This window comes from Carassius gibelio, chromosome A6 (genome assembly GCF_023724105.1).
Source record: "Carassius gibelio isolate Cgi1373 ecotype wild population from Czech Republic chromosome A6, carGib1.2-hapl.c, whole genome shotgun sequence".
Taxonomy (NCBI): Eukaryota; Metazoa; Chordata; class Actinopteri; order Cypriniformes; family Cyprinidae; genus Carassius; species Carassius gibelio.
The window spans coordinates 15,764,868-15,788,988 of NC_068376.1; the positions used below are offsets into that span (position 1 = coordinate 15,764,868).

At 42.0% G+C, this 24,121-nt stretch overlaps 1 protein-coding gene across 2 annotated transcripts in view; it reads left to right on the forward strand.

The window, feature by feature from the left end:
- LOC128015522 (transforming growth factor beta receptor type 3) overlaps positions 1–24,121 on the forward strand; it is a 127,161-nt gene that overhangs the window by 81,633 nt on the left and 21,407 nt on the right. Inside the window, exons 5-12 of one of the 2 annotated variants that reach the window (XM_052599403.1) lie at positions 308–491; positions 8,456–8,618; positions 9,248–9,395; positions 18,675–18,864; positions 19,327–19,619; positions 21,049–21,204; positions 21,988–22,134; positions 22,312–22,494. In XM_052599403.1, the coding sequence (XP_052455363.1) occupies positions 308–491; positions 8,456–8,618; positions 9,248–9,395; positions 18,675–18,864; positions 19,327–19,619; positions 21,049–21,204; positions 21,988–22,134; positions 22,312–22,494 (1,464 nt within the window). Of the gene's footprint in view, positions 1–307; positions 492–8,455; positions 8,619–9,247; positions 9,396–18,674; positions 18,874–19,326; positions 19,620–21,048; positions 21,205–21,987; positions 22,135–22,311; positions 22,495–24,121 lie in introns of both variants that reach the window. The other variant, XM_052599402.1, reaches the window with a different exon arrangement.

Below are 24,121 nucleotides of genomic sequence, written 5' to 3' on the forward strand. Positions count from 1 at the left end.
TATGGGCCTGTCTACATCAACAGTGAGATCTTTGTCTATTGAACTGTCAAGGGGGAAAAAACTCCACAAGTTAACAAAAGGGGTTTGCATTGCACATTGGGATGGCAATTTCTCCTTGTAATGCAATTGTTAAAAAGTTACATTACTAATTCAGAAGATTTAGTGTCAAAGTGATATGGAAATGGGGGTTATTAAATCTGGAACTACTACACACCTGTTTAGTTATTGAATCAAGCCATCATAATAACGAATTTAACAATGATGTTGTAGAAAATATGTTAACACCTTTATTTTCTTGATTTCTTAGGTTGCACAGGGATCAGAAGTGCACTTTGAGGCAGGAAATTTCTCTGAGTCATGTGAGGTGAAGTTAGAAAGTCTTCCTCATGGCAATGAGCACCTGCTTTCTTGGGCCCATCAACGCTATGGCGCAGTTACCTCTTTCAGCGAACTGAAGATGGCCCATGACATCTACATCAAGGTTGGAGAGGGTATGTAAATCTAACATTTACAGGTGCTGATCATATAATTAGAATATCATCAAAAAGTTTATTTATTTCAGTAATTCCATTCAAAAAGTCAAACTTGTATATTATATTCATTCATTACACACAGACTGATATATTTCAAATGTTTATTTCTTTTAATTTTGATGTTTATAATTGACAACTAAGGAAAATCCCAAATTCAGTATCTCAGAAAATTAGAATATTGTGAAAAGATTCAATATTGAGGACACCTGGTGCCACACTCTAATCAGCTAATTAACTCAAAACACCTGCAAAGCCTTTAAATGGTCTCCCAGTGTAGTTCTGTAGGCTACACAATCATGGGGAAGACTGCTGTCTTGACAGTAGTCCAAAAGTTTTCACAGTTTGCTGTTGTTGATCCACTGTGTTCCCTTTCAGTCGGTCACTCTCGATGCCACATCGGAGACCGACGAATATGGGATATCGCTTCGACAGACCAATCTACTTCGAGTGTAAACTAAACGAGCCAATGCACATTGGCATGCAATTATTGCATCCATCTGCCACTGATCACTGCGTGAGTATAAGAAGGCAGCAGGTGCAATGCATACCAGCTTTTCGCTTTGGAGCCGAGCGTTAGTATCGCTCTGCTCAACTGTGTCTGCTGTGAACTACAAGTTCAGCATGCTCTCGGAAGCTTCGTGTGTTGGCGAGACGGCGCTTCAGCGGCGGTTGTTCCTGTGTCGAGTGGATTGCACACTTCAGGCTGCACTACCCCTGTCGTGTTGCAAGCGGCCAATTCCCTTGTGCGCCTCGGCACTAAAAAAGCATTTCCTAAAGAGCAAATTTCTCTAAAAGAGCTTCACGGGTGCGTCTTTGTAAAGATGACGGACCGTCCTTATAAGGATGCTGTTTCACCCATGTGTTTTCATTTTCTTTCATTTCAAACGGGTAGTGGCACTGAGAGGCCACGGTTAGTGTCGGCTTGCTTAAACTGCTCCAGAGTGTCCGTACTCTAGACCCTGTTGAGATCCTCCATCACCCTAAGCAGCTGGATGCGGCGGAACATCCGGCGCCAGGCCTTCATGATGTATCTGTGAGAAACATGGAAGGGTGGGTTCCATATTGAGACCTAAGTGGTACACGTATGTGTATAGTCCACGGTATAACCTTAAAGCCCATGTTTCCCCAGCAGACTTCTGCCTTCCCAAGAGGGTTTTTTTATCACTTCTAATTTCTCCGTATACTCCTAAACAGATGTTATATATGTATTTACCTCCAAGACCTCCTTTAGGAAGGATGGGGCTTCCGCAGCATCCCGGTTCCAAGCGGACTGGGTACGTTTTCCTAGTGTTATCCAATCTCACCCTATCTCAGTGAGATAGTGCTTTGACAACGGTGAGTGGAGATACTTGTTCTGAGCCCCGGCCTACACCTAATAGGAGCGCAGGCGGCTCGCACAGGGCACTGGGAGGGGCAACACCAATGGCGCTTTGATAGGGATCCCATATTCGTCAGTCACCAACGTGGCGTCGAGAATGACCGACTGAAAGGGAACGTCTCGGTTACGTATGGTAACCCTCGTTCCCTTGAAGGAGGGAACGGAGATGCCACGTCCCATCGCCATGGTTGCTGTACCGCCGCTGAGCTGCCGGGTCCCCGGCTCGGCTCCTCAGCGAAAAACTGGTATGCATTGCACCTGCTGCCTTCTTATAATCACGCAGTGATCAGCGGCAGCTGGATGCAATAATTGCATTCCAATGTGCATTGGCTCATTAAGTTTACACTCGAAGTAGATTGGTCTATCAAAAGCGATATCCCATATTCGTCGGTCACCAACTAGGTGTCTCCGTTCCCTCCTTCAGGGAACGAGGGTTACCATACATAACCAAGACGTTTTCTGAGGTCCAAGTTCAACACAGCAGTATACCAGGAAGTTTTAGAGCACTTCATGCTTCCTGCTGCTGACCAACTTTATGGAGATGCAGATTTCATTTTCCAGCAGGACTTGGCACCTACACACAGTGCCAAAGCTTCCAGTACCTGGTTTAAGGAACATTGTATACCTGTTCTTAATTGGCCAGCAAACCCGCCTGACCTTAACCCCATAGAAAATCAAACCGAAGATGGGATATGCCAGACCCAAGAATGCAGAAGAGCTGAAGGCCACCATCAGAGCAAACTGTGCTCTCATAACACCTGAGCAGTGCCACAGACTGATCGACTCCAAGCCATGCCGCATTGCTGCAGTAATTCATGCAAAAGGAGCCCCAACTAAGTATTGAGGGCTGTACATGCTCATACTTTTCATTTTCATACTTTTTAGTTGGACAAGATTTCTAAAAATCCTTTCTTTGTATTGATCTTAAGTTATATTCAAATTTTCGGAGATACTGAATTTGAGATTTTCCTTAGTTGTCAGCAATGTTGTTTTCGTCAATGATGACGATAACAAAATGATTTCGTTGATGCACCTTTTTTTATGACGGTAACGTGACGATGACTAGCTAAATGGCTCTAATGTGACTAAAACATGACGAGATGTTTTCGAGTTTTCGTTGACGAGACGAGACGAGACGAAAATTATTATAATCTGACGTTCACAATGCATATCATTTCTGCCTATTTTGGAGAAGCACCCGGCTGCAGCCTGCAGATCGAGACGGGGCTGCACCTGGGACGGGGTTGCACGTACTTTTAAATGCGCACTTGAGCAGCGCAGCACACTGTGTGACTCCATGTTGCTTTGAGCACATCATTCTGCACCCGTGATGTGCATACGCCCTTTGTGCGCTCTGTTTTGAAGCGTTTCATATTATCAGGGTTTTGCACACTGAAAGATTATTAAAAGCCTATATTTTTATACCTATCCTACACAATACATTTAAAATGAGCATAATTTAATTGTATATTATTTGTGTTTAGTGTAGGCTATATAAATGCATACACTTCTTAGCTCTTGACATTCATATATAAATATAAAATTGTGATATTTGCTTTTTTACTTTTATTAGACAGGGTTGTATGATGTTTGTGTTTACAAATAATATGCATATTGTTGTTGCACTGGCAGACAAGTTGAAGCACAAGTTGTAGAGCATAAGTATGTGTTCCTCAATAGCTTATATTTTGGGCACGTTGTTCATTGCACTTTAGCAATTTCTCAAATAAAGCCACAATTGCCAAAGTAAGAATGTTTTATTCCTGATTCCACTGTTACCACTTTATCTGTGTGTAATGTGTAGCTCAAAGTTTTTTGCTGTTTAAACTTTTTAACCATTCCTTTATTACTGTGATTACTGGTGAAAATAGGCAATGTGCTGAAATTTTAGAAGAGCATCAATTCATGGAAAAAATATGTGGATAAAAGGTTTCTGCCCAATGCGACCATGAAGTACAGCTTGGCAGCACTGCATCTCCATCAATGAGAAAGTCTAGTTTATTATGCAAAGCTTTTAAGGTTAACTGTTGTTTTATGTATTGCAACACTCGTTACAACCTGTTAAAACCTAAGTCCATTTCTTAACCTAAATTAATTTGTTAAAGACTACTTTTTTGTTTTTTACTAAAATTGACTAAAACTTGACAAAAACCTTTTTGTGTTTTCGTCGACTAAAACTTGACTAAAACGATGAAGTTTATAAGTGACTAAAATGTGACTAAAACTAAAAAGCATTTTCGTCCAAAAGACTAAGACTAAGACTAAAACTAAAAGGGCTGCCAAAAACAACACTGGTTGTCAGTTATAATCATCAAAATAAAAGAAATAAAAATTTGAAATATATCATTCTGTATGTAATAAATTAATATAATATACAAGTTTCACTTTTAAAATGGAATTAGTGAAATAAATCAACTTTTTGATGATATTCTAGTTATATGACCAGCACCTGTACATTTATGCACCGTTAGTAGACACTTTTATCCAGTGTGACTTACAGTGCATTCAGGCTATACAGTTATTTATTTATTTTTTTTAACATGTATTTTTTTTTTTTTTTTTTTTTGTCGTTGTAATAATCATTATTAATAATCTTTTTAGTGCCTGACAAATTTTCAAATCAGTATTTTGGTCTTTTTGTAAAAATAAAAATAATAATAAGAGTTTGTGTGTGTGCCAAAGACAGTTTTCCACTTGGTAATCAATAACATTTCTAAAGTAATGAGTACATTTATCTTGCTTTAAAAATCGAACTGATTACTTCAAAATCAAATCCTGATCAAGAAAATGATTTGTCTTTCAGTGTAAGCCACATTTTAAGCTGCCTTTGAACTTCAGTCATGGCCCAGCACATGTTAATTCACTCTCAATGGTAGCTGTTGACTGTGTTTAGTAACCAGACCAACCATGGGTAATAAAAAAAATCACAACGAAGCCACCTCAAGTCATTCAGATTTTCACTGGGCAATGTTTCAAAGTTTCATTTAAAAACAACACAGCAAAATCTGTGGACTTTCTCTCTGCTTCTCATTTGTAATCAGCTCATTTGCTTGCGTGTCACTCCCTTCTTTTCTGTCAGACTCATAAGCAACCAAGTGATGGAGAAGTGATGGAAAGGCCAAGTAAACATACAGGAAGAGTTTCAGACGAGAAAACTGACTGCCAGCTTGAGCGTATGGGCCCTTCGCCAAACCTGAAGCCTTTCACAACAGTCCTTTTAGAAAGAGAAGGATGAGGAGGAATAGCAGACTGAGAGGGAAAAAATGTACAAAGGGGAAGTTTGGCAGGGAAGGTATAGAAAAAGCACAAATGAAAATAAAGCCCAAAAACAGAGAGTCCAAATTTATAGCAGTGCAAGGAAGCCCTGCAAGATGGCAAAGTGTCTCAGCCATCTTCCCAATGACATGAGCCGCTGGGGGGGGGAATTGGCTTATTCTCAAAGGAAACGGTTTGGGGGGATTTAACTTGAAACCGATTGTTGGACTTTGATATGATGTTTGAGTCAGACATGGCTGCCACATTCAAATATATTTTGTTGTTTACTTGTTGAGGGCATGAAAGAGAGAAAGTAGAAACAGATACTTGCAAATATGAACCATTAGCGTAGCGAGCCGCAGGAATTGTTTGAAGAAAGAAAAAAAGACAGATCCGGCTGTGTGATTCACCCAGGGCTTCATCGTGTTTCCCCTGCTGAGTTCTAAGACCAAACCAGCAACACGTCTGACGTCTGACTTCAGCATCTCTCAGCTGTCAAGTTGCCCAGTTAAACTGCTGGTGCTCATTTTTCAATACGTAGAAGAACATAAGATTCAAGTACTAGAAGAAAGTCCAGCCCCTGAGCCTGTTTCGGTCAGTTTCGTAAAACATTTGGCCCGCTGCCATTTCTTAGTTTGTGGTTTGGCAGCAACTCAGAAGGCTGTGTTTACCTCTTCAGGAGAGTTCTGGCCTTCTACTCAATCTCAACCGTTTGTAGAGAGCGGACATGCTTCCGATCTGTTTGCTGCAGAGAACAGGCAACCCTCTTTCCCCCAGTACCTCAAAGAGCCAGGAAGAGCCCAGAGTAAGAGATGCCAGCCTTTCATAATGAGTTCACACTCATCACCCTTGCGCTTTGTCCGTAAGCGTAATGGGCAAATAAGGAAACATCTGTCTTCTGTTTCTCTGGGGTAAAGAGAAGAGGCATCATCTCTTTTGTGGAGGAGCAAAGAAAACAGCGTTCAATAGCAGAGAGTATTTGTTTTGTTTTTCAGGGAATAGTTAAAGATTTTCTGCAACAGGACAGGTCAGGCAGAGTACTGTGATTTGATTGATAAATAAGCATTTATGAGGGTTTATAAGTTTTTTTTGTTGTTGTTTGTTTAAAATAAATTAAGACTTTTATTCAGCAAGGATCACATGACGTTGCTAAAAAAGAACATTATTTTGTGTATCTGGGTTAAAGGCACAATGTATAAGATTTTTTTATTAAAATATGCAAAAATCCACTAGACCAGTGAAATATTTTTTGCTGACTTGTGTACTTACATTATCCCAAATGTTTCGAAGAATGTTTAAATCCAGAGAAATAAGCAATTTTAACTAGTGCCACGGACCGTGTCCATAGTGTCATGCCAATGACATCATACACCATCGATTTCCAGTTTTGTTTTGTAGAAAACATGGACACACCAAAGACACTTTAATATGTTATGCATTTTATTAGACAGCCACAGAGAGAAGCATTATAACAGAACTTTCAAATGTATCTAGTGTGATAGAACAGTGCTGCTTTACATATACAACTGGAAGGAGTGGAAGCAGTTAACTGTGGCATAATAAAAGCTCTGCTGCTTTCGAACCATGTGTTGCGCTCATTCAGCGGCCTCGTTTTGCTTCGAAGGCTTTCATCCTCACCCTGATTCATACTACTATATTAATAAATCATAAGCACATCCATGAAAATGATTTCTGCCCCAAGTCCCCTCGGATTGCATCAGCTGTGGGGATGAAGATGACAAAACGCGTCATCAAACTACTTCTTTGTTTCTTTGTTTGTTTTGAATACGCGCTTTGCAGCAGAAAAACTTACATATTGTGCCTTTAATGAAATGTTAATGTGGTTTTTCCACATACTGTACATTATTGTTTCTCCTCTATGCCCTACCTTTCTGAAAAGATTTTTACAAAACTCATTGTTCTGAAAAGTGAGGTGTGCTTGATTGGCCTGCTATCCAGTGTGTTGTGATTGGCTGAATACCTCAAGCGTGTGACGAAAATGTTACGCCTTTTACCATACTGTGATGCCGTGTCCCGGTGTGATGAGACAAAACTAATAAATCCCATTACAAATGGGGACATAATTACTGATTACAATGACTTATACTGTCTTTTTATATGCTGCGTTGCGTAGCATGTCTGAATGTCTGCTTTTGTGAGAAACAACAAACAACAAGCACTACTCACTGCTCAAAACTCGCATTTAAGTAGTCAGTGGCAAATTCTTTAAATATGAAAACATACTGAAAGGCTGTGAGTCAGAACAGCCGGCATTGTAGGTTCAGAAAACAGTCCTCCATAAAATGTGTTTGCACACACAAATATTTGGGTTGAACTGTTCTGGAACAGTGTTGTAAATACAACTTAACCACTGATTTCTAGTTGTGTCCTCTTTTGGAAGACCGATCAAAGTATTTCCGCTTTCGCAACAAAACACACAGCGTCTCCACGACATGGCAGCGGCAATAATACTACAGCGAGAATCAAAGTTACGCCTTCTTTCTTTGCATCAACATTTGGTCAATGTTATGCAAATCGTCCCACACTGTGATGTAGATGTGGGGGCATGTTTAAATGAGCCATTTTAGGAGGGTGTTGACGAATCTTAACTTTTAAACTGAATATCTCTTTGGGTTTGAGACTTTAGTCTTTGCAACTTTAGGGAACATATGTATTCACGCTCAGCTTGTAACACCCAAAGAGAAAGGGAGACTTGAAATCGCATCGTATGACCCCTTTAATAAAAGTGACCCTAAGGACTTATTATTATTTTTCTTGAAACATTTGAAATATTTTAAATGTTTTATTTTTTTTTATACTTTAAATAAATGCTGTTTTTTTAGGATTTTCTTGAATCCTACTTTCTTGAATAATAAACGGCACAACTGTTTTCAACTTTGAACACTGAGCAAATAAAATATAATAATATATTTACAAATTGATAATTCAATTAATAATAAAATAAAAAATATTTTAATTGCATTTGGCCAACCAGCTTTTAAGACATGAACATCACCAGTGGCCGCTGAAAACAGATTGACCACTATTAAAAAAAACACACACAAACTTCACTTTGCTTCTATTCCTGCTCTTGTACTCTATTCTGGTACACAGCAAATATAGACAAGCCAAGTGATACAAACTATTGCTATTGCTATTATACTAAATATAAGATTATAGGACTGTGACTAACTGTTGGTAATGTGGTGTACTGTATGTGCCAATCAAACATTTCTGTGTCCTCAAACTTTCTAGCCCTTAACCTAAGTGTATCTCAAATTTGTTTCAGACCCCGTCTTTTCTGAGACCTGTAAGATTGATAACAAGTTCCTGTCTCTGAACTACCTGGCAAGCTACATCCAGCCCCAGCCATCCACAGGGTGTGTTCTCTCAGGTCCTGATCATGACCAGGATGTCCACATCATTGAGCTCCAGGCACCAAACTCCAGCAGGTGAGGAGAAGACTATAGAACTACATGCCTTTTTGTTCTCCTGTATTACAAAAATATCTGCTGTTGAAAGACACCTGAAGGCTTTTCCAGACATCCATTTCTCATAAAAGAAGTTAATAATATGTATAAATGTGTTTCTGTGTTTAGTATACCATGGTGTGCATGTAGGCGCTCATGGGTGGGTGTGTTTGCTTTCATGTGTAAATGTGCGTGCATGTCGCTTCGTATTTGTCATTTTAGTTTGTCATTGTGTTTCCTCTGGTTCTATGAAGTATATTTGGAAATAGACAGGAACTTGGGTATTGTTGATTTTGGAAAACTCTCTCTGCCTCCACCAATATCACTCACTATTGCCTAATAGAGACTAAAAAATGAAAAACAAATCTAAAGTTATGCAAGGATCTTGATGAATGCCAGCATTGCGTTATGTGGTCTGTTTAACATGTGTCCAACTTGGTTTTCTATGAAGAGGTCCAGTATTTTAATCAGTTGGCTAGACAAAAAACATGTTAAAACTTAATTTTTCCAAGATTCGTATAGCCATCCTTTCATTGTCCCTCTCTCTCTCTCTCTCTCTCTCTCTCTCTCTCTCTCTCTCTCTCTCTCTCTCTCTCCCTCTCTCTGAGTAGTGCATTCCAAGTGGATGTGATTGTGGATTTAAGGCCGCTGGATGGTGGCGCCCGACTACATCGTGACGTTGTGTTACTTCTGAAATGTGAGAAGTCAGTGAATTGGGTAATCAAAGCCCACAGCGTCATCGGCAAACTGGACATTGTGGTATGATTTCTAAATTATTGGCTACATGCAAAATATTTACATTTATGTTTACATTTAATCATTTAGCAGACGCTTTTATCCAAAGCGACTTACAAATGAGAACAATAGAAGCAGTCAGGTCAACAAGATAACAACAACAGTATACAAGTGCCATAACTCTCAGTTTGTCTAGTATAGAACACATATATAAATATATAATGTACCTGCAAAGACAGCAAATCCCTCATGCCTGTTTTTGTTTTTTCTATTGTTGCTTTTTACATACTATTCATACATACTCCTATTCAAACAGAGCATTCTGATGAAGGGAGACAAAACAGGACAGAAAATAGCCTATTACTTCTAAATTATGTTTTTTTTTATGTAAAAATCTTGACAAAATTATAAGTGACTTTAATGGAAGTTTTGATATTTTTACTGGAAACTTAGACAAATATACTGATTAAAGTTTAAAGATATGTTATGCAAAAAAAAAAAAAAAAAAAAAAAATATATATATATATATATATATATATATATATATATATTAGGATGGTTGTTTTTATAAAATTTCATATTATAGTAAAAGTCCAGCTGTAATGTAAAAAGTAAAAAAAAAAAAAAAAAAGGAAAAAATATTCATATAAATACTGCTGTTACATACATATTTTCCTTTATGCTTTTGAAAGAACATTCTTATTTTCACCAAGGCTACATTTATTTGATCAAAAATAATGCCAAAGTCAGCAGTGATATTGTGGAATATTATTACTATTTATATTTTTACAAATTTGATTTAATTACTGTGATGGCAGAGCTTTTAATCGTGATTAATTATTATCACAGTTGAATATGGAAGTCTGAAAACCACGGAAGTTTCTTTTTTAGGGTTGTATAATTTCTTTACTATCAAAAAAAATCACTGTTCCAAACTTTAGTAGCTCTGTATATCATTAAACTATATGTAATTCTTTATCTTCAAACTGTTTAAAAAGAGTGAGCAAAAGATAGCAAGTTGATCCAATGAACTGTGATCTGGAGGCCTGTCATGAAGTGGAGTAATAACAGAAGGAGGAGTGTAGTGAGTTTTTCTTCAGCCAGAGCCTTTGGTGTGTTTTGATTGTAGTGTAGGCCTGGCACTTCAGAATATGAATTATGGGAGTGTCTGGCTGCTGGTTTCAGACTCACACCACTGAAGCTATCACTTCACTACTCTGGGAAAGTGACTTGCACACACTGTGTAATTTAATACTAAATGTTTGTGCTTTTTTATATGCTGCTTATTAGAATTATTATTATTATTATTTTTCACTTTTAAGAGTTTGATGGTGTTTATATGATAATTTCTGGATATGTTTCTGAACTGGAAATGAATAATGTAGATTAAAGTACTTATATACAAAAATACTAGGGGTGCTCCGATCACGATCGGCCGATGGTTAATGCGCATCTCGTCAGTAAAGCTGGTTCCCTTTCAGTCGGTCACTCTCGACGCCACGTCGGATGACCGACGAATATGGGATATCGCTTCGATAGACCAATCTACTTCGAGTGTAAACTAAACGAGCCAATGCACATTGGCATGCAATTATTGCATCCAGCTGCCGCTGATCACTGCGTGAGTATAAGAGGGCAGCAGGTGCAATGCATACCAGCTTTTCGCTTCGGAGCCGAGCGTTAGTATCGCTCTGCTCAACTGTGTCTGCTGTGAACTACGAGTTCAGCACGCTCTCGGAAGCTTAGTGTGTTGGCGAGACGGCGCTTCAGCGGCGGTCGTTCCTGTGTCGAGTGGATTGCACACTTCAGGTTGCACTACCCCTGTCGTGTTGCAAGCGGCCAATTCCCCTGTGCGCCTCAGCACTAAAAGAGCATTTCCTAAAAGAGCAAATTTCTCTAAAAGAGCTTCACGGGTGCGTCTTTATAAAGACGACGGATCGTCCTTATAAGGATGCCGTTTCACCCGTGCGTTTCTGGGTGCGGTCGTTACCTGGCAACGGGTGATGGTCACGATCGCTGCCTCACGTGTCTGGGCGTCGAGCACGCTGAGGTGGCTTTCGTGGATGAGTCATGTTCTCACTGCGGGAATATGACCATCTCGGAGCTGCAAACCAGGCTCCGCTACCTTCAGGGGGGCGGAGTCCCGTTGCCGCGGCCGCGATCTGGGACTCGTTCTGGCGGCCGACAGACGAGAACCACTTCCGGCAGTAGCGCGAGTGGTTTGAGGGTCACAGTGGTGGCAAACCCCGCAGGGAACCAACCCTCTGGGGACCACCACTCCTCTAGCACCTCCGATCCAGTGGAGCAACCCACGGAACGCGCTGGGCCCTCTTCAAGGAGCGTACCAGCGGTATCCAGTGGGACTCCCCCCGACCAGATGTCGATCTCAGCATCGGAGGGAGAGCTGTCGGATTAATTAATTGGATTAATTGGAATCCCGTTGGTGGAGCGGGCGGTAGCGATGCAATTGTGTCCTAAGTCCGCCGCCTCCTGGCGTGGAGACCCGGTGCTCCCTTCCCGGGCCTGTAGGCACTCGTCTGGTCTGACCGGCAGTGCCTATGTGGCTTGCGGGGAAGCTGCTTCCGCCTTACACGCTATGGCGTTACTGCAGGTGCACAAGGCTAAGGCACTGAAAGACCTGCACGAGGGTGGTCACGATCCAGCGCTTCTGGAAGAGCTCCGAACCGCCACTGACCTTGCGCTTCAAGCGACGAAGGTCACCGCGCGTTCGCTGGGTCGTGCGATGTCCACATTAGTGGTCCAGGAGCGCCATCTGTGGCTGGGTCTGGCAGACATGAGGGACACAGACAAGGTCCGGTTTCTCAATGCCCCTGTGTCCCAGACCGGCCTCTTCGGCGACGCAGTCGAGATCTTGGCCCAGCAAGTCTCGGCTGCCCAGAAGCAGACTGAGGCGATCCGACACATCCTGCCCCGGCGGGCAGCTGCTGCTATTTCTACCCACCCGCCGGCTGCAGTGCCCCAGCCTGCTCGTCGCCGAGGGCAGCCCCCTGCATCCGCCCCTGTTCACGCATCGCATCTGCAGCAGCCTCCAAGTGGTGCCATTGAGCTGGGCGCAGGCAGGCTGCCCCTCCTGTCCTGGCCCCCGTCAAACTTGGCGGTGAGCAGAAGAGCAAGAGGCCCTGGGACGGGTGACCCAGAGAGAGGTAGCTGCTTTCTGGGGGATGGTGAAGGCACCTCTCCCTCCCCTGGAGGAGGGCCAGGCGGAGAATCTGGAAATCTCGACAGGAGAGTAGTTTCCTCCCTCTCTGGGTCCCAGGAGGGCACGGAGAGTTGCGGACGGCCAAGCACCGGACCTCACTCATCCTCCTCCTTCGCCAGATGGCAGCAGTGGGCGGTTCGAGAGCGTCAACAAAGGCCCTACTCACGCACCCTCTGCCAACCTGTGTGCCAACCAGGTGAGCCCTGCACCCCACACTCGCACCACACTCCGGCCTGCTCACAAGCCACCCGAGTTGGGTCCCTGTGTTCCACCGCGCTGCCCCACTGCGGGTACGGCTGTGGTTCCGCTTGTCCCGCTGGTATGGTTCTTAGGCGCCTGGTCAGCGCTACCCAGCCCGTCTCGCTGGCTTCTGCGAACCATCAGCCTCGGCTATGCGATTCAGATCGCCCGGCTTCCCCCCAAGCTCTGCGGTGTCCGCTACACTACTGTGAAAGCGTCCGATGCCCCTGTCTTGCGGAAGGAGATCGCAGTCCTACTGGCGAAGGCCGCGATAGAGCCGGTCCCTCCAGCCGATATGAGGATGGGGCTCTACAGCCCGTAACTCATTGTACCCAAGAAAAGCGGTGGGTTACGACCGATCTTGGATCTGCGAGTTTTGAATCAGGCCCTCCATCGGCTACAGTTCAAAATGTTGACACAGAAACGCATTTTCAGGTGCGTCCGTCCCCAAGATTGGTTTGCAGCGATCGACCTGAAGGACGTGTACTTTCATGTGTCCATACTTCCGCGCCACAGACCTTTTCTGCGGTTTGCGTTCGAGGGACTAGCATATCAGTACAAGGTCCTGCCCTTCCGGCTGTCCCAGTCTCCCTGTGTCTTCACGGAAGTCAGGGAGGCAGCTTTCGTTCCTTTCAGAGAGCAGAGTGTTCGCATTCTCAACTACTTAGACGATTGGCTGATACTAGCACAGTCTCAAGATCAGTTGTGCGAGCACAGGGATGTGGTGCTCTGGCACCTGAGCCTGTTGGGCCTTCAGGTCAGCTGGGAAAAGAGCAAACTCTCACCATTGCAGAGGATCTCTTTTCTCGGTATGGAGTTGGATTCGGTCGAACAGACAGCACGCCTCACAGAGGAATGTGCACGGTCGGTGCTAGCCTGCTTGAATACGTTCAAGAGCAGGACAGCGGTCCCACTGAAACTCTTTCAGAGGCTCCTGGGGCATATGGTGGCCACAGCGGCACTTACACCGCTTGGCCTATTACATATGAGACCGCTCCAGCACTGGCTTTATGGCCGAGTCCTGAGGTGGGCGTGGAAGCGCGGCACTCACCGGGTCCAAGTTACACCGGCCTGTCGCCAAACCCTCACTCCGTGGTCAGATCTGACATTCCTTTGGGCAGGGGTGCCCCTAGAGCAGATCTCCAGGCATGCTGTGGTTTACACGCATGCCTCCACCACCGCCGGGGGGGCCACGTACAACGGGCATGGAGTCTCAGGGGTTTGGACGGGCCCGCAGCTGCAGTGGCACATCAATTGCCTAGAGTTGTTAGCAACGCACCTTGCCTTGAACCGTCTCAAAGGTTTCTTACGAGGCAAGCCGGTGCTGGTCCGATTGGACAACACTGCGACTATTGCGTACATCAACCGCCAAGGTGGTCTGCGCCCTCGTCGCATCTCGCAACTCGCCCGCCACCTCCTCCTTTGGAGTCAGAAGGTTCTGAGGTCACTTCGTGCCATTCACATTCCAGGCCTGCTCAGTCGTACAGCCGACGAGCTGTCTTGAGCAATGCTCCCGGGAGAATGGCGACTCCATCCCCTGACGGTCCAGCTGATTTGGAGGTGGTTCAGAGCCGCTCAGGTAGACCTGTTTGCTGCTCCAGAGACCTCTCACTGCCAGGTTTTCGACTCCCTGACCGAGGGAACTCTCGGCACGGACGCACTGGCACACAGCTGGCCGCGGGGCCTACGCAAGTATGCGTTTCCCCCAGCGAGCCTTCTCGCACAGACATTGTGCAAAGTCCGGGAGGACGAGGAGCAAGTCTTGCTAGTAGTGCCATATTGGCCTACTCGGACCTGGTTCCCCAAACTAGTGCTCCTCTTGACAGCCCCTCCTTGGCCAGTTCCTCCGAGGAGGGATTTACTGACTCAGAGATGGGGCACCATTTGGCACCCTCGTCCAGACCTTTGGAAACTCCATGTTTGGTCCCTGGACAGGACGCGGAGGTTCTAGGTGGCCTACCCCAAGAGGTAGTTAACACCATCACTTCGGCAAGAGCACCGTCTACGAGACACGCCTATGCCTTGAAGTGGAACCTGTTCGTTGAGTGGTGTTCTTCTCACCGAGAAGACCCCCGAAGATGCCCGATTGCGGTCGTGCTATCCTTTCTGCAGCAAGGGTTGGAGCGAAGGCTGTCTCCCTCCACCCTCAAAGTCCAGGTTGCCGCTATTGCTGCGTACCATGACCCTGTGAATGGGAAGTCTTTGGGTAAGCATGACCTCATCATCAGGTTCCTTAGAGGGGCCAGGAGGTTAAATCCATCCCGGCCCCCCTGTATACCCTCTTGGGACCTGTCTCTAGTGCTTAAATCACTACAGCAGGCCCCATTTGAGCCTTTGCATTCAGTTGAGCTAAAGTTTCTTTCATTGAAGACTGTGCTCCTGCTTGCACTGGCCTCCATCAAGAGGTTAGGGGACCTGCATGCATTCTCGGTCGACGATTCGTGCCTAGAGTTCGGGCCGGCTGACTCCCAGGTAATCCTGAGGCCCCGGCCTGGCTACGTGCCCAAGGTTCCCACTACACCCTTCAAAGACCAAGTGGTGAACCTGCAAGCGCTGCCCCTGGAGGAGGCAGACCCAGCCCTGGCTTTGCTTTGTCCTGTTCGAGCATTAAGGTGCTACGTGGACCGGACGCAAAGCTTCAGGACCTCAGACCAGCTCTTTGTCTGTTACGGAGGCCGGCAGAAGGGGAATGCCGTCTCTAAGCAGAGGATGGCCCACTGGATTGTGGATGCCATAACCCTGGCTTATCAGGCTCAGGATGTGCCCTGCCCGTTCAGGTTGCGAGCTCACTCAACTAGAAGTGTTGCTTCCTCCTGGGCGCTGGCTCGTGGTGCCTCGCTGACAGATATTTGTAGAGCTGCGGGCTGGGCGACCCCTAACACGTTCGCTAGGTTCTATAGCCTTCGTGTAGAGCCGGTATCCTCCTGTGTTCTCACCTCAAACGGGTAGTGGCACTAAGAGGCCCCGGTTAGTGTCGGCTTGCTAAAACTGCTCCAGAGTGTCCGTACTGTAGACCCTGTTGAGATCCTCCATCACCCTAGGCAGCTGGACGCGGCGGAACGTCCGGCGCCAGGCCTTCATGATGAATCCATGAGAACTATGGAAGGCTGGGCTCCATATTGAGACCTGAGCGGTACTCATATGTGTATAGTCCACGGTATAGCCTTAGAGCCCATGTTTCCCCGGCAGACTTCTGCCTTCCCAAGAGGGTTTTAATCACCTCAAATTTCTCCGTATATTCCTAAACGGATGCTATATGTGTATTTGCCTCCGAGACCTCCTTCGGGAAGGATGGGGCTTCCGCAGCGTCCCGGCTCCAAGCGGACCGGGTACGTTTTCCCAGTGTTATCCAATCTCACCCAGTGAGGTAGTGCTTTGACAATGGTGAGTGGAGCTACTTGTTCTGAGCCCCGGCCTACACCTAATAGGGGCGCAGGCGGCTCGCACAGGGCACTGGAAGGGGCAGCACTCATGGCGCTTTGATAGGGATCCCATATTCGTCGGTCATCCGACGTGGCGTCGAGAGTGACCGACTGAAAGGGAACGTCTCGGTTACGTATGGTAACCCTCGTTCCCTGAAGGAGGGAACGGAGACGCCACGTCCCGTCGCCATGGTTGCTGTACCGCCGCTGAGCTGCCGGGTTCCCGGCTCGGCTCCTCAGCGAAAAACTGGTATGCATTGCACCTGCTGCCCTCTTATACTCACGCAGTGATCAGCGGCAGCTGGATGCAATAATTGCATGCCAATGTGCATTGGCTCGTTTAGTTTACACTCGAAGTAGATTGGTCTATCGAAGCGATATCCCATATTCGTCGGTCATCCGACGTGGCGTCTCCGTTCCCTCCTTCAGGGAACGAGGGTTACCATACGTAACCGAGACGTTTTCTAATCAGCGGTTAATTCCATCAGGTGCGGGATTTCACATAGAGCAGCTGTTACTACACAGAGCCGTTGTTAACTGAGAAGATGCGCCAATAAACGCTGAAAATTAACGTGATTTGCGCATCTTCTCTATTAACAACGGCTCTGTGTAGTAACAGCTACTCTATGTGAAATCACGCACCTGATGGAATTAACCGCTGATTAGAAAACCGGCTTTACTGACGAGATGCGCATTAACCATCGGCCGATCGTGATCGGAGCACCCCTAAAAAATACAGTGTGATTCTTGTACAGACTGATCTCTCGTTGAATATAGAAAGAATATACAAAGAAACCAACACTGTACAGTAGACAACAGTGGTTTATATATAACAATGTTTAAGTTTAAGAAATTGAGACATGCTCAATGGTTCCCGCAGTAAAAAAAAGTATTATATTTAAAATACATTTATTTCATACTAAGTATAGCGCAAAGCTATTAACATATTTACTGACATATCGCTCAAGACTTACTGATATAAAAGTGATCAATCTTTATTTGGAGTACTACTTGTGCACAATGCACATTTATTAATATTAAGCCTAAAATGTGTTTTAATGTCACTGTTGATGAGGATTATATGGTCTTTAAATGCAAGATACCTAAAGTACACTTGCAATAGTTCCACTTCAGCACAATCAAAGTGCATTAAGTGCAAAATGAGATGTATCAATTTAGCAGCCTTTAAGTATACCAGTTTAGGATACTAAATTGTACAATTGCAGGATATTTTTTATTAAGTACATAAATATATGTAGACGTGTTTGTAGTATACTTAGCATGAAATAAATGTATTTCACATACATTTTAGTCTATTTATTTTTCACTAGGTTCAGTAGTGATTCCAATAGACACTTTAACAAATTACAGTTTCGGAATTTAAACTAATAGGGGTACAGTGTTCTTACATTATGCTATGGTATTCTGGAACTGGCAGTCAAAGAGTCATAAAGTTCATTAGAGAATTTTTATGTGCATGCCTAAGCGTGAGTGAAATTCATCTGTCTCCATGAATGTGTTTGATTGAACTTGTCTATGTCCAAGTGAATCAGTTACAGTGTGTTAAAGCATAGGAGAATGTAAGTTATGCATGTGATACGATCCTCAGCCTCATAAAATCCTTGCTACTGTTGGCAGATTGGCTCAAGCTCATTGTCCGGCCTGTTGAGGCATTTGTGGGAAAAACGGCTGGGAAATAGGGCCATCTGTCCTTCACACCCAACAGAGACCAACACAAGATAGCATTTAATTCCTATTTAATCTGACGTATCTCAAACCGCAATCAATTTAAACCTGGTAAATTGGTCATAGACCAACTGCAGCATGTCTCACTTTGTCAAAACTACAGATATGTAATGAGGACGGTCTAAAAAAAATTCAGTGAAGATCAATGTCATGCGATTGATTTAAAAAAATGAATAAACACAACATACATCTTAACGTGACTTAAGGTGACTTAATGTTAGGGATATTCGACATAAAAAAAAGGAATTAGGAATTAGTTCTGATGGTAAATTTACACTAAAAAGCTAAGCACTGTTTGGCATTTGAGCACTGATGTGTTTTCTCTTCTTTCACCAAGAGTTAGTCTTATCATTCTTACAATTTGATTTAAAACATGCATTATGTTGCAATTCCTTTTCTGGCCAACATTTCTTTTCTTGAAGCTTGGTGAGTGTTAATTTTGGACCATAAGATAAGATCTTACATCAAAATATGTTGTTAATGAAAACAAGAGCAACCTTGGCTTATTATTTAAGAGTTGTGAAATGTGTCTCAGATAAACAAATGAAACAAGTTGAATAGGCCTCAATTTTATATTCTACACCAAAGAATGAGCACTTCTGACTGCATTCCTCTGTTTTTCTGCATGTGAAGTGAATGCATGTTATCTTGTTCTTCCCCATCTGTCTTTCTCAGACGTCAGATACCGTCAGCCTGAGTGAAGGCACAGAAAGGCTAATGCAGGTGTCAAAGATGGTGAAACAGATGCTGCCTGCAGGATCTCAGGCTCTCATTCAGTGGGCAGAGGAAAACGGATTCAAACCCGTCACTTCCTACACCAACACCCCTGTTGCCAATCACTTCAAATTGCGCCTCAGAGAACGAGGCAAGAGCGGTAATTAAAGATATGAACAGTACACAAACTAAAAATCCTCAAATCAAGATACATTTACTTCAGAAGTACTTTAATGCTGTTATTAAAACATTAACACTGCTATTACAACTACTGCAAAATGCTTAATAAAAAAGCTATTTTCTAATAGAAATATAAAACCTAAAACAAGGTCTTTTCTTCAAAAACAATTGTTAAAATGTTTTATATATATATATATATATATATATATATATATATATATATATATATATATATATATATATATATATATATATATATTAGTTTTTTTTTTAAGAACATTTATCATATAATATATATATTTATCATATAATATAATATAATAATTTTATACTGGAAAACTATTCATAACTACTCAATTTCTTGAAGAAGAAAAAAACAACAAGAAGCTGTCAATCATATTGATGTTTTTATCTCAACTGCTGTCACTTCCAGATCTAGGGATCATGGATGAGGGAATGCTCCCACCAGAGTTGTCTATTCTCCGCAACATCAACCCACTTCCTAAGCCCAGCACCCGGGATTCCCCTGCACAGAACAGGTTCCCATTCCCCTTCCTGCCATCTGTGGAGCAGGGCCAGTCATTCCTACCTGTGCCCCCGTCTCTTGAGGAGCGAGTCTATCAAGCTGGGGGTCCCGAGGAACAGCAGGGTGCTCCGAATGTAGGATTCAGTGTGCAGTGTGAGAAGAACAAAATGGTGGTCAGCATTGACAAGGAAACTCTGCAGGTAACAGGAAACATAACCTACACACAAAAATTTAGATGCAAAAACTAGTATTGTAGAGTTACTAACTAAAAAAGAAGTAGGACTATTTCCAATTACTAGTTCATTAGATTTTATAGATTTGCTTTGCTGTCACATCTGATCAGTTCAATGCATTCTTGCTAAATAAAAGTTTCAAATTCTTTAATAAACTCATGAACTCCCAATTTTTAAGGGTACATTTGAATATTTTAAACACTTGATGTATTTTTATTCTTTTGTTGCTTTATTAGTATTGTAGCTAACTGCGTGTTTAAAGTTATAGCTTAAGTGTGTTTAAACTACTTTAAATAATCTGTAGTTTCAAAGTAGATTCCATAAGTACAGACATGACATGCAAGAAAAAACAAAATCGTGGGCACGATCAATAAATTCATTACCTCAGTTTACTAGATTGTGTGCGCAAATATATTAATTCGTTCTCTCGTTCTAGGTAAATTGTGTACGATTTGTTCCCTCAATTTACTAGATTGTGCACATGATTTCATAATTCATCCTCTAATTTTAAGTAAATCATGCGCATGATTTATTAATTTGTTCCCTCGATTCACTAGATCATACGCACAATTTAATAATCTGTTCTCTCATTTTAAGTAAATCATGCACACAATTTATTAATTTCTTTCCTTGATTTCCTAGATCACGCGCACAATTTAATAATCCGTTCTGTCGTTTTAAGTAAATCATGCACAAGATTTATTAATTCCCTCTTTTTAAGTAAATTGTGTGCATGATTTACTAATTTGTTCCCTCAATTTACTAGATTATGTGCACAATTTAATAATTCGTTCTGTCGTTTTAAGTAAATCATGCACAAGATTTATTAATTCCCTCTTTTTAAGTAAATTGTGTGCATGATTTACTAATTTGTTCCCTCGATTTACTAGATTATGTGCACAATTTAATAATCCGTTCTCTCGTTTTAATAAAATTGTGCACTCAATATAATAATTTGTATCAATAGTGAATCAATGGAACTAATTAATAAATCATGCCCACAATTAATTTTTTATTGCATGTCATGTGTGTTGTCTCCGTACCTAACACTGGTAAGAACAACATAAAAAGGTTAAAGAATTGCAGAAGTGGTGAGTGAGAGACGCCTTGTCTTTGTCCCAGGCTGATATAGTAAGAATATTCCCAGAATGTGTGGACCATATGCCATGATCTCAGAAACCAAAAGTGGTGTAATAAATCACTTCAGAGGAAGAAGAAAAACCCTCATCCTACAATCAAAATGCTTTGAGCGGTTTTAGGACAGCTTGCAATTTTTGTTTGTCATTGTCAGGAACTGAAACACACAATGGAGCTCAGATTTACACAGCAATTGTTTGATATGTTGTCAAAGGTTGATATTTTTTCTGTGAATTCATGTTTTCTTATGTCCTCACAGGCCAATGGGTTTGGAAAACCCAATATCACTCTTCAGGACTCCCAATGCAAAGCAACCTCCAACACCACCCACTATATACTGGAGACGCCCCTGTCTGACTGCCAAACCACCAAAATTCCCTCCCACCCCAGCCCAGTGGTCCTCTATATCAATTCAGTGAGTACTTAAAGGAAATATACAATCGATAATATCAGATTGTGAAATTAGTTCTTGTTTTGTCCAATGGATGCGAGTGTATAGGTCCAGTGTCCCTTCCAACATGCTGTATCTGTTTTTTCTGTTCACTGATGACTTACTTCCACACTGATCTTCTGCGATAATTTCTAGCGGAAATTCCTAACAACACTTTTAGCCTTGAACCCAATAAAAAAACTGGACGACCTCCCAAATATTTATCCTTTACTATGAACCCTGAGCCTCAAGGGCAATTAAAACAATGTGACCCGTATGGTCAGAAAACAGTACTGGCTCGCAGCGAAGGATCCAGAGAGCATCAAAGGAGATTGTTGTTGCAGTGACAATCTTATGACAAATTGTTTTGTCTTGTGTGAATCAATTTGTCCTCCATTAGACAATGTTCACAGTCCTCTTTAAACCCACATATTGTTCTGAGCTCACATAGGGAGGTGATTCTCATATTATAATGCAAATGGATTGTTTTTCTGATGAGAAGAACTGAGAACTTTTGTTTTGGTGCATCTAGCCTTGGGAGTCGCATTGCTAAAATTGTGCATTCCCATGTATTAAATCCAGCTTTCTCACCAGTTTCGGTAGACCTTTGGCAATGAAACATTTCAATTATCTCTTGACTATATCAGTGCTAAGCACCAGAGTGAAGCAAGGAAAGTTTTATAGAGGAAATTGTATGTTTGTTGAAATGGTTGGGGTTACATTTCTTTATTACTGTGAAGTCATGTTTTCTGTGTCTGTGATTGACAGATTGTTATTAGCCAATCAGAACAGAAGGATGGAAGCGGCTGGCCCTTTGAATATGAAGATCTGGAGTCAGGAGATGTTGTAATGCCAGGAGATCTGGATGTGACAGGGAAATTTATAGCTGAAAATGGACATCTTACGACTATCTTGGTATGATATTTACACGTCAAACTGGAGTATTCATATATGGTGCAGGATTAGTTCACCCAAAAATTTACATTAAAAATCCCTAATGTGAAAAAAAAGAATTATCCCACTGCATTTATTTGATCAAAAGATTTTTCACGCATATTCATATTTTCCAACAAACTGTTTCTCTGTCCTTAGTTCAACTGCACGTACCGTAAGAACCAGGACACCCAAGTTGACAGTGGTAATGGATCTGATGATTTCGCTGTAGACTCTCTAAATAATGTAACCTTCAACATGGAACTGTATAACAATCCATTCCACTACACCAGCACTCAGTCCTTCCTCACCATCACAGAGAACAGACCCATCTATGTGGAGGTAAGCATATCCATATACCTCAGTATGGTTGAATGCTTGATTCTGATCAGTCGGGATCAGTTCCAAGTAGGGATGGGCAATATTACAGTATATATCATTACCGCAAAATTAAGTGTCTATCGTTAGAGATTTTGCTATATAGTTTTGCTATAACTGCTTAAACATTATACACCTTTTGAGTGATTAAGGAATCATGCATGAATCAGAAAATAAAGAGTGAGATAAGTGCAATAAGCAGTGAAATAGATATCAATGCAGTGCTCTTTCGTGATTTATTGTGCTTGAATGGTCAAATGTGACCCTGGACCACAAGGCAAAAATCATTAGGATATTACGTGAAGATCAAGTTCAATGAAGATATTTTGGAAATTTCCTATCATAAATATATCAAAACTTAATTTTTGATTACTAATAGGCAGTGGTAAGAATCCATTTGGACGAATTTAAGGCCAATTTTCTCAGTATTTTGCTTAATTATTCAGCTTTCAGATGATGTATAAATCTCAATTTCAAAAAATTTACACTTAAGACAGTAACAAATATGCACACAGTTTTGTCATAATACCCGTTGTCTGGAGTATTCAAGTAAAAACAGTCGGTTAAATGTTAGATAAATGTAAAACAGTTTGGTGAAAACCAGTACTGTTTCAGTATATTGCATCTGTGCAGCCGGTCTTAAAGGGACAGCAGCCTTATTTATCTGCTGCTGTCTGTCATTATTAATGTTAATCATGTTTGATTGATACAGTGAAGACTATGCAGTGTTTTATTTATACACCATATTCAATTTCTGTAATATTTCTTACTGCATGTCAAATAAACCTGTAGCCTACTGTAGTAATGTACTATAAAAGTTTATTTCATATTTATTTGTTATGTTGTGCTTGTCTATTTAAAAATTTAATTTATTCCTTTATAGACAAAGACAAATTGTGCTTTCAGATGATGATTTGGTACTCAACAAACATTTCTTTTTATTATCAGTTTTGAAAACTAGTTATGCTGCTTAGTATTTTTGTGAAAACTGATTCTATGATGAATAGAAATCTTGCTAACCCCAAACTTTTAAACAAATTGCTGAAACTGTGGGGCGTTGTGTAATACATATATACATATATTCTGTATATGTATTATGATAGAAAAGATTCCTTTGGGGTTCAATAAAACCATTTCTAGTTCTGTAACCACATTAGGAATCTAATTTAATAATTGAATGAGAAACCATAAATGCAAATGTAGTCTCTGCCAAAACCTCAAGATCTACTTTTACCTTTAAGCCATAATGTGTGGTTCTCATTGTGTATGGTTTTATAGTTCTAATGCCATAAGCGCCTGGTGTCTGTGTGTCTGATCAGACATTGTACTGAATTTGTGAGCATGTGTTTAGATCTCTCTCTCTCTCTCTCTCTCTCTCTCTCTCTCTCTCTCTGTCTGTCACTGTGAGAGAAGTCAGCAGTCTGCTTTATGTGTACATTTTGTCTGGTCCAGAGTCATGTCATTTTGTCATTAATCAGTGGGGTTTCAAGAGGGGCAGACAGACAATATTTGATCTCGGAGTAGAATGCTCAGGTCCCTGCTTTATTTTCTTAACTCTCTCTTTCAGGTTTATAGTCTTTCTTCATATTTG